Source organism: Dermacentor andersoni, chromosome 6 (assembly GCF_023375885.2).
Source record: "Dermacentor andersoni chromosome 6, qqDerAnde1_hic_scaffold, whole genome shotgun sequence".
Taxonomy (NCBI): domain Eukaryota; kingdom Metazoa; phylum Arthropoda; class Arachnida; order Ixodida; family Ixodidae; genus Dermacentor; species Dermacentor andersoni.
The window spans coordinates 64,981,124-64,990,050 of record NC_092819.1 but is presented as its reverse complement, the minus strand read 5'-3'; the positions used below and the strand labels follow the sequence as shown (position 1 = coordinate 64,990,050).

At 53.2% G+C, this 8,927-nt stretch overlaps 1 protein-coding gene across 1 annotated transcript in view; it reads right to left on the bottom strand.

Moving 5' to 3' along the window:
• Positions 1–444: 444 nt before the first annotated feature.
• LOC126522736 (uncharacterized) overlaps positions 445–8,927 on the bottom strand; it is a 30,795-nt gene continuing 22,312 nt past the window's right edge. The window contains exons 3-4 of the mRNA XM_050171523.2: positions 4,716–7,229; positions 445–2,021 (exon numbers count right to left, since the gene is read on the bottom strand). Of these exons, the coding sequence (XP_050027480.2) occupies positions 1,452–2,021; positions 4,716–7,229 (3,084 nt within the window). The 3' untranslated portion in view covers positions 445–1,451. The remainder of the gene's footprint in view (positions 2,022–4,715; positions 7,230–8,927) is intronic.

Below are 8,927 nucleotides of genomic sequence, written 5' to 3'. Positions count from 1 at the left end.
CAAGTCGGACTATAATTTGAATGAATGAATGCTACGTCTCGAAATAAAACGTTAAAGCATAAAACCACCGAAAATGAGCGCATTTCCAGCGGTAAGGAATGAGTTAAGGTGCGCCAGCCAATGTGACCGCATGTGATGAACTGAACGGTGAACGCTTCATTGCGTATGTGTCTGTGCATACTTTAAATTTCTCTCCTTCTCATCCTTCAGTTCTCTTTACCAACTGCAGGATAGCCAACCGGGCTTAGGCTGATTAACCACCCGGCTTTTACCTTATCACATCTCTCTTACCGTATGTTTCGTGGTGTCCGCACAGGTGTCACTTGATGATTGTGAAGACACACTCTGAGGGCTGCCGTTGCCATGACTCGGTGTACGGTCCTACGGGCATCCCTGTATGCGCTGTCTCATGTACTACCATGAAACGGCGGATTTCTTTCCCTCTTTTCTTTAATTAAATACATCTTTATTAAACAAAAACGCTCAAAAATAAAGGCTTCTTTCGCTCAAATACTGAAATATGAGGTCAGGAGAGTACTGTTATGTACAAAGACAGAGAGAGAAAAAAAAAAGGTGACCTGCGGTCCTGAGTCCTGCCCAGCAGTATACGGACCGCAGGTGTCAAACCGGCAGTGTTAATGCTCAAGGAGCCGGCTCGGCAGCAGGGCTTGCTTCAGCTCGTCGTCGTCTCGTTTCACAGGCGGCCATGGCCAGCCACAAACACCGGGTTAAGTGAGTGTGCACTCATGGATTCTTTGCAGTTTCTTTGCACCCGCACGAGCCCGCCCACCCCTCATCTACCACGTCCCTTGTTTTCCTTTCTGTGCAGCCTTTTCTGCTTTTGAAGTCACCATATTTTCCGGTCTACGATCCTGGCACTATGTATGTTCGAAAATTGTTGCTCGCGGTGCGGACAATTCGTGATCACGTCAAGATCAAAGATGAAACATCAAGATAACTTCACACAGCGAAGCCTGCCTGGACTACTCTCTCTCACTCAGCGGCACTTCTCTTACTCGGGGAAAGCTCGAATGTAACGTGTCCTGAATACGTCGGCAACGTAATACCACGACTCTTTTAACGATACCAGGTCCACAGTTACCTTTTTTTTTTACACGGGCGACAAACAGTTCAGCCAAAAATCGCACGTGAGAACTACACGCTAGGTGTGAAGTGTAGACCGGAAAATGTGGTGGTGCTTCAACTCATATTGCTCGACCATTTTGTAGAGAATCAGTTCGTGTTGCCCAGCACTTTAGCGTCCGTGCGGAGCGCGACGTATATGCCAGCCACAGTATACGCGGGACACTCTTGCCGAGTTGGCATGTTGGAGGTCTGGTTGCTGCGCCCTGTTGCTGTGGTATTCTGGGGCCCTTCTGTCGCATCGTGTCTGTCCTCCGTCTTGGGTCGCCTAGCTTTCTTTGGGGCGACGTTCACTGTTCGAGTACAGGTCACTCCGCGCTAGATTTGGCGTCTGGCGACTGCGTCGTGGACTGTGTCGTGCTCCGTTGTCGCTTCTGTCCGCCGCTTCCCTGCGACGCCGTGGACCCCCGCATCTTCGTCACCAGCTTTCGTGCCCGCACGACTTTTCGGTCTCCGGCTTGGAAAGTCAGGGTTGCGTTCTGTAGCTTGCCCAGTGCGTACTCCGTGGACGCTCCTGCTTCGGTGCCGGTGTAAGGCGCCAGCGTGTGGGCCTTGGTGCCGGCGGCGACGCTGAAGCTGACGGAACTGCTGTAGCTGGGCGGTTGCGGAGCTTGAGTCGTGGTGGGCTGGCGCACTGCGGGAGGCGACAGCGGCCGCTGCTGCGGCTGCTGCGTTCGGGTGGGCCACCTGTACACGGGGTAGCCGACGTCGTCGGTGAGGCTCTGCAAGGAGGACTCCTTGACGGGCTGCGTCTTGGCGTCGGGCGGGCAGGACACGTCGTGCCACCATTCGCACACCAGCGACTGTTGGCTGAAGGCGGTGCCGTTGGGGCACAGGAAGGTCTGCAGGGAGCCGGCGGTCGTGCAGTGGTGGTACACCTAGGTTTGGGAATGTGCAAAAGGAACGAAACAGTTATGTAGGCTTGCGCCTGTTTTCTTTTGCACTGCTGTACACCAGGGGCGTTAATATTGCTTGTCGACTTGACCCTCACTGCACTATGCGGCAGGTTGCCTGTAGGGGCAGACAGTGCCAGATTGGGACAGGGACCTTTCCCTTCACCGCGTCCCCCTTCACATTCCTGCTTCTGAATTTCTTAGATGACTGATTACTCGATTCTCCCCATCTCAAAGCTCAGAATGTAACAGTTACAGCACTTAACACCAATTCAAGAACCCGCGATTAGTCATTAGCACTGGCATTGCGTTTAGAAGTGAGATTCTCGAGAGCTATCGCCACGAAGCTTTCCCCAAGATCTTCGGCAAACCGCACGCCTGTCTGGCTGACCTCCATGCCTTCTTTCTTGCTTTCTCTTTGGCCCTACTGAACTAAACAGTGAATGTTTTTTTTTTTTTTTTTTCATTTGCGTCTACACACCAAACTCACCTTCTAGTGTTCCCATATTTATTGTATGCACTCCAAATTTGGAAGTTCCGAGGTTGACAAATAAGTGCGCAGAAGTTCCGAAGGAAAGTTGCACTGTGCATACTCATGAATTAATTCTCGTACTCAAGGCGATCCGACGTGGTGAGTGATTTGCCTTTAAAAACACACCACTTCCCTTGGCGTTGCTGATGGCTACAGGGTCGGATGAACCCACAAAGCGCTGAAGTGTCAGCACCTTGCTATAGCAAACCGCGACACGCAAAAATGGCTGCATGACGTTTGAATATGCGTTTCGTTGCTTGTTGCTCGGAATTGCGTTGTTTATGATGATTAGAGCAATACCTGTCTTAAACACTTCGCTTTCTGTATTCTGAGGTATGTATGAGCTGAAATTTAAATATTTTAGGGACATCAGATTACGATAGGAATCGTTAATAACCCGCCCTTCCCTTATGCGTTGCAAATGCGTTCAAGAAGATGTGATATAAGGCCATAGACACAGTTATTAGTATTAGCTTATCCAAAGCTAATATATTTAGTAATTTATCTATGCGTCATTCGCTTATGCCGCCTATTGCTACCTGGAGTTCAAAGAAAAAAATTGGAGGACGCTTAAGCTTCGCCTTCAAGAGTGAAACGCGACAGCGTTCCCGTCGACCCGCCAAGGGGTGCAAGACAATGCGCTACGGCGCAGCGATCACTTACGAGGCGCCCCGCATCGGACTTTGCACCCACCAATCACGCGGTGAGCGTCGAGCAACACAGCGTTCGGCGCGGCAACGAAACGTGCGCTTGAGCAAGCGGAACGAACCAAAGAACTCGGTGTCTCGGAGGGGGAAACGATCTACGCTAGCCAAACGTCGTGATCGGCACGGGCAGAGAGATATATAGATAGTGATCTAAAGAAAGGAAGGATGCTTGATTCTGCAACCCGTGAGGGAGCACGGCGAAGCGTCGTTAGGGGAGAGGGAGTCGGGGCCGCGACGCGCCTCGCACCGGTCCCCGCACAGCTTGGCACAGCCCCAATGCGCGCGTGGCGCGCCACCTGTCGGGGCAGCGCCGTACATAGAGAGGAGGGGGTCTTCTGTGTTTGCCGCAAGATGGCTCTGCGTGTGCGGAAAGCGCAGAAGAAATGTAGCGGAAACGTACTTCGCTACTCATGTAACTGCAACTTCTGTAAGTTACATGCTCATAACTACCGATATACACCGCAGTATAACTTTCTACGGCACGTTTCTAAGACAACACCGCATTCACTAGAGGCGCTTTTGTACCGCTTTGAAGCATCGAACTCGTGGCTGAGTGGTAGCGTCTCCCCCCCACACTCCGGAGACCCTGGTTCGATTCCCACACAGCCCATGTTGCAAGTTGTTTTTATTCATGAATTGCCTGTCGGGATTTTTCGCTCACGGCCAACGCCGCGGACGCCGACACAGGCTTTTCTGCGACACGAGCTTCTTAACGCTGTCGCGTTAAAAAGCAGAGCTCACGGATGAAATGAGCCTATTTCGGTTAATGTTATTCTGGCGCTACAGCATCCCCAGTGACAGCTGCAAAACAAATTAATATTAGATTCATGTTATTCGGTGACTTCCGCATAGCTACGCCGAAGGAAGTTAGCGAAGTGCAATAACTAGATTTGAAGAGAACTTGCCGAATAGCACAGTAAGGAACAAGTCATTCATTTTTAAATCACCCTGCATCGAGCTTCTAAAATGCTATCATAGCGAACAGAATTTTGTGAATCAACCTGCAACGCTTACTGTATTTCTTTTTTCCGTGCGATATGTTGTCTCGCCCATCAGATCGAGCTTCGGAAGGCCACAAAGCGCTGCTGCGATTCCCGAAGGCAACCAGACAGAGTGACCGTCTTTAACACGTCGCTGAGAATATCCATTACGTAGGCGACTCGAGTTAATAAGTGAACAACTCGAGCAATTTACTTTCTGTCCTCTTAATATTGCCCTTCTTTCCCCTTCCCCCAGTTCAGGATAGTCAACAGTGCCCAGTCCCTGCTAACTTATCTGCCTTTCATTTATAACTTTTTCTATCTCTATCTCTATTTCTCGTAGAATGCAATAAAATCGTAACAGATTCGGACATTTACAAAATATCTAGGGTGTTATCAGGACATTTTCTCATCATACACTGTTTCTCTGCAAAACGGCCCTTCGAATGGAGGTTCATACCTGACACCTGTGCTCCGTGCTGGCATAGTAGCCGGGGACTTTGTTGTGGCAACTGAAAGTCGTCTCCGGGATCTTGGCCAGAGCCGGGTACTCCTGCGCAGAGTTGCCCTGCACAGTAGTAGAGTAGCCCGAGCCGTACGGCAGCTCGCTCAGCAAACCGTCCGATGCGGAGGAGTACTTTCGCCTGGCGTACTGGGAGACATGAGTCGCACGTCTCTGGGCCGCAGCACTAATGCCCGAAGACAAGGATGGCGCCGGAGTTATTTGTTGCCGGTAGTAACTGTAGGTGGACGGCGCCCTCCTGGCGTGGTTCGGAGACGGCGCAGTCTGTTTCGGCTTGTGATGAGATTGTTGCCGTGGCCTACCCGGTTCGTAAAACGCGGACGCTGAGTTGTACCCTGTCTTGCCCAAATTGCCAGTCTTCAGCTTGCTGTTGGGCGAACCGAACGACGCGGAACTTTGCGGAGCGACGACGTCGTAAGGCACTTTCGGTGGGAGGTACTGGGATGTTGGTCGGTGATCGTTGTACACTCTAGGCACTGGTGTTGTCGTCTCGGCCGAACTAGCTGGCAAGCGTTTGTTGAGTGCTGTCGCCTGATAGTAAGTATTTACAGCGGGGCTCGAACGTGAATTTGGGGAGCCCATTCCCTGGGTGCCTCTGTTCTGTTCGCTTCTTGGAAGGGCGATGATGACCACCTTACTCCTGTTCTGGTCATTCCCGGGGCCGTAGCTGTATCTACCAGTATTGTACTGCGGCTCCCCTCCGACTTGATGGTATGGACCCCCGGCATTTATAGTGCTGGAGAAGACTTCCTTGCTGGTGCCGTCTATGGGATTCCTCACGAGAATGCGGATAGCCGTGGGCTGCGCGTAGTTTTGTGTACCGTCGACAGGTTGGTAAGTGGGCTGAATCCTGTTGTCCGAGGAATCCAATCCACTGGGCGGCCTCACGTACGTAACTGGCATAAAGGACTGGGCTGCGACCGGGCCGCTTTGTCTAACATGCCCTTCCTGCTCGAAAGAGTCGGTCATAGGACCTGCCTCCTTCTGCTGCTTGTCCTGTAGACCTTGGTTTCTCGGCGGCAATATCACGTAAGACTGTCCTCTGGGGCTTATAAGGACGCGATTGCTGGTGGCCTTATCGAACGTCTCTTCAGCCATTTGATCCATATTTCCTTGGATGGGAACTATAAGCGCTTGAACGTACTTTTCACGATTAGAAGGTGTCTTATTGGGGAGGTGGAACACTATGGGCTGCATGTCCTTGCCTGGCGACGGCGGCGGCTGAGACTCAAGCTTGTTCGGGAAGAAGCTGGACGCCTCGTGTCTGTCCCTGAGTGACGTGACGGCGTCGATGTGCGGCGAGAGGACCATCTTGGGCTCGTCGAGTAGCCCCGAGAAGTCCTGGTGCCTCTGGTGGGCTATCATACTGCTGAAGTCATGAATCACGCTGCCGGGCGAACCCGTGTAAAACCCCGGCGAACTCGTGGCTCTTGGACTATTTCGCTGCTCCGACGCCATGAGTGTGTCGAAGCGGCTGCTGTCCGCCGGTTGGTGAAAGAAGCGTCCCGAGTTGGGATTGTATCGCAGGATGCCCCTGGGTCCCGTGTTGATATCGTGCATGAAGCTACCGGAAGGCTTGGGCACCTCGTCCTCGAATCCACCCCCGCCACCACCGCCGTCGCCCCGCATGCCGTACGGCCGAGAGTCGGACAGCTCCTCGATGTAAGTGACGGGTCTCTTACGACTCGGGTACGCTGGTTCGTCCTGCTCGTCGTTGTCGTCGGCGAACGGCGGACGTCGACCACGGCTGCGGTATGGCTTGCGGCCGCGTAGCACTATGGGCCTCGTCGTGTCGTCCTCCTCGCTGGACACGTCCTCCTCGATGACAATGGGTCGCCGCCGCTTGCCGTGGTGCTTGCGGCCGCGTATGATGATGGGCGTCTCGTCTTCAATCTCACCCGACTCGTAGTTGCCGTCGCTACCCTGCGGCTCCTTGTCCGCGAACACCACGTTGGGCCCCGGCCCCGGCCTCTTGTTGACCTTGGGAGGTGGTGGCGGAGGCGGCCGCGGGCTCGGCGGAGGTGGGAGTACACCGAACGGCGATGACGGCAGCGGCATGCCGTGCATCATGCCTCCCGGTCGCGGGTAGTACGGCGGTCTCATTGGGTGGAAGCCGGCCATGTGATGGGGCATCGGGTACATCGGCATAGGAGGGGGCGGGTGAACCATGGGCCTCACCGAAGTGGGTGCTGGCAGCCTGGGCATGCCGAAAGGCATCGAGGATGGGTACAGGTGGCTTGCCTGGGGCGCGTTGCCTCCGCCGTGCATCGGAGGCGTGGAGTACTGCTTCAGGAGGAGCTTGTGCAACGTGGGCATGCCCGGTTGCGCGCCGTTTTGGAGGAAGTTGGTCAGGTCGGTCTCCATGTTTTGCCCGCTCTGAAGCGGCTTCGTCGTCTCCTTGCGGAAGAAAGGTAGCCGCAGCCGGCCGGAGAGCCTCGGAAGCTTGATGAGCTGCACAGTGGCACGCACACGAATGAGAAACTCTTCAGGCAGAGCACGCAGTAAACATCTTTGCACTCTTATGGGTGCTGGTGTCTCATGGCTAACACACTTACTGTTGAGGCATTAAAGAAAGTTACTGTACACGACCGCGAAACTACACCTGCGATTAGAGAAGCCTTAGTTAATTGAAAACTGCGCCCTAATTCTGAACGCCTCGTGCGCATCGAACTATCTTACACAAGCTTGGCAGAGAGAAGTAGTAAAGTTTATTTCGTTTATCCCCATCAGCGTCTCTATCTTATCCTTTAACGGTAAGCCTGTTAGCCGCGGGAAAAATCAGCACCCCGAGAATTCTCAGTTGGAGACAGCACTGGAAACGGCTATGGGAATAATGACAGGAACAGGCTGCTTCTAGGAAGCTGTTATGAAGTCTCTGCGGAACGCGTAGGTGCACACACATAATGCTTTGCACACCCCCTCTCTGGCGGAGGTATTGTGTGCGGGATGGTGTAACCTACGTTCGTAGAGATAAAAATGAAAACCCATCTACTTGCAGCACAAAAGGTAAGACAAGAAGCGAAACGAACAGAGACGCAGGCAGCGCTGTGTGGCTGCGTGTTTCCAGACAGGGACTCTTGTAATTTCGCTGTATATGCGCATCACTAGTCCTATTAGCGCATATTGGCCTCGAGCTCCACCACTGGAAAAGCTGGCGCCACCGTCGGCGTGACGTGCTATTAGGGATCACGTGGACATAGCGGCCGCGTCGGCTGCTCCGGGAGCGCCGAAGCGAGCTTAAAACGAGAGTTTAAATTCCCTCGTACGCTGCAGTCCTCATTTAGTGGTGAGATTTTCCCGCTTCGAGTGTCTTCTTTACAACGATTGAAAGCACTAGAATAGGTAGTGGCTGCCTTTGAAGGTGCGCAACATGGTAGGCTACTGCTCAATGCCGCAGTGCCGGAGGTACGCAACGGAGCCCGGTGTCAGCCTTATCCATACGTAGCCGCAGGACAAGAAGCTGCGTGAAGCTTGGCTCGCGAAACATAAAACCGGCAAACAGTCATCGGCTACAACTCGGGTATGCAGCAAGCACAGACGCGAGGAAGATTTCTGATTCAGCGCCGGGTCTGCAATGTTCCAAAAACGCGCACTGAGACGCTCGCCCGAATGAAAAAACTTTATTTTCACAAAGAAGGTATACCGGCGAAGGTGGAGCCCTCAGTCCAGGGCCCCAGTGGCCTTTGCCATCTTGCTAGCTCTGTCGATCAGCTTGAGCTGTTCTTCAGGCTTCGAGCAGGATAGCGCAGCCTCCCACTGCTCCGGTGTTGGTGTTTTGTGTACTGGCGCTACCTTTGGCTTTTGGCAGGCCCATGTAACGTGGTAAAGCGTTGCGTGTTCACCGCATAGCGGGCATTTATTGTCGTATGTTGACGGATAGATTTTGCTGAGCAGACTCAGATTGGGGTATGTATTAGTCTGCAGTTGTCTCCAGGCAACCGACTGCTCTCTACTAAGGTCTTTGTGGGGAGGGGGGTAGATCCTCCTTAGGGCTCTTTGGTTTTCTAAAATTGCTCCATAGCGTCTGGTGACTGTGTCCGGTTCCCCGTCGTGGTGCGCCCCCCGGTTGGCGTATGCTCGGGCGTTGGCGTCGGCACGCTGGTTCCCTGTCACAGTCTCATGACCTGGTGTCCACGTAATGAAGCATCT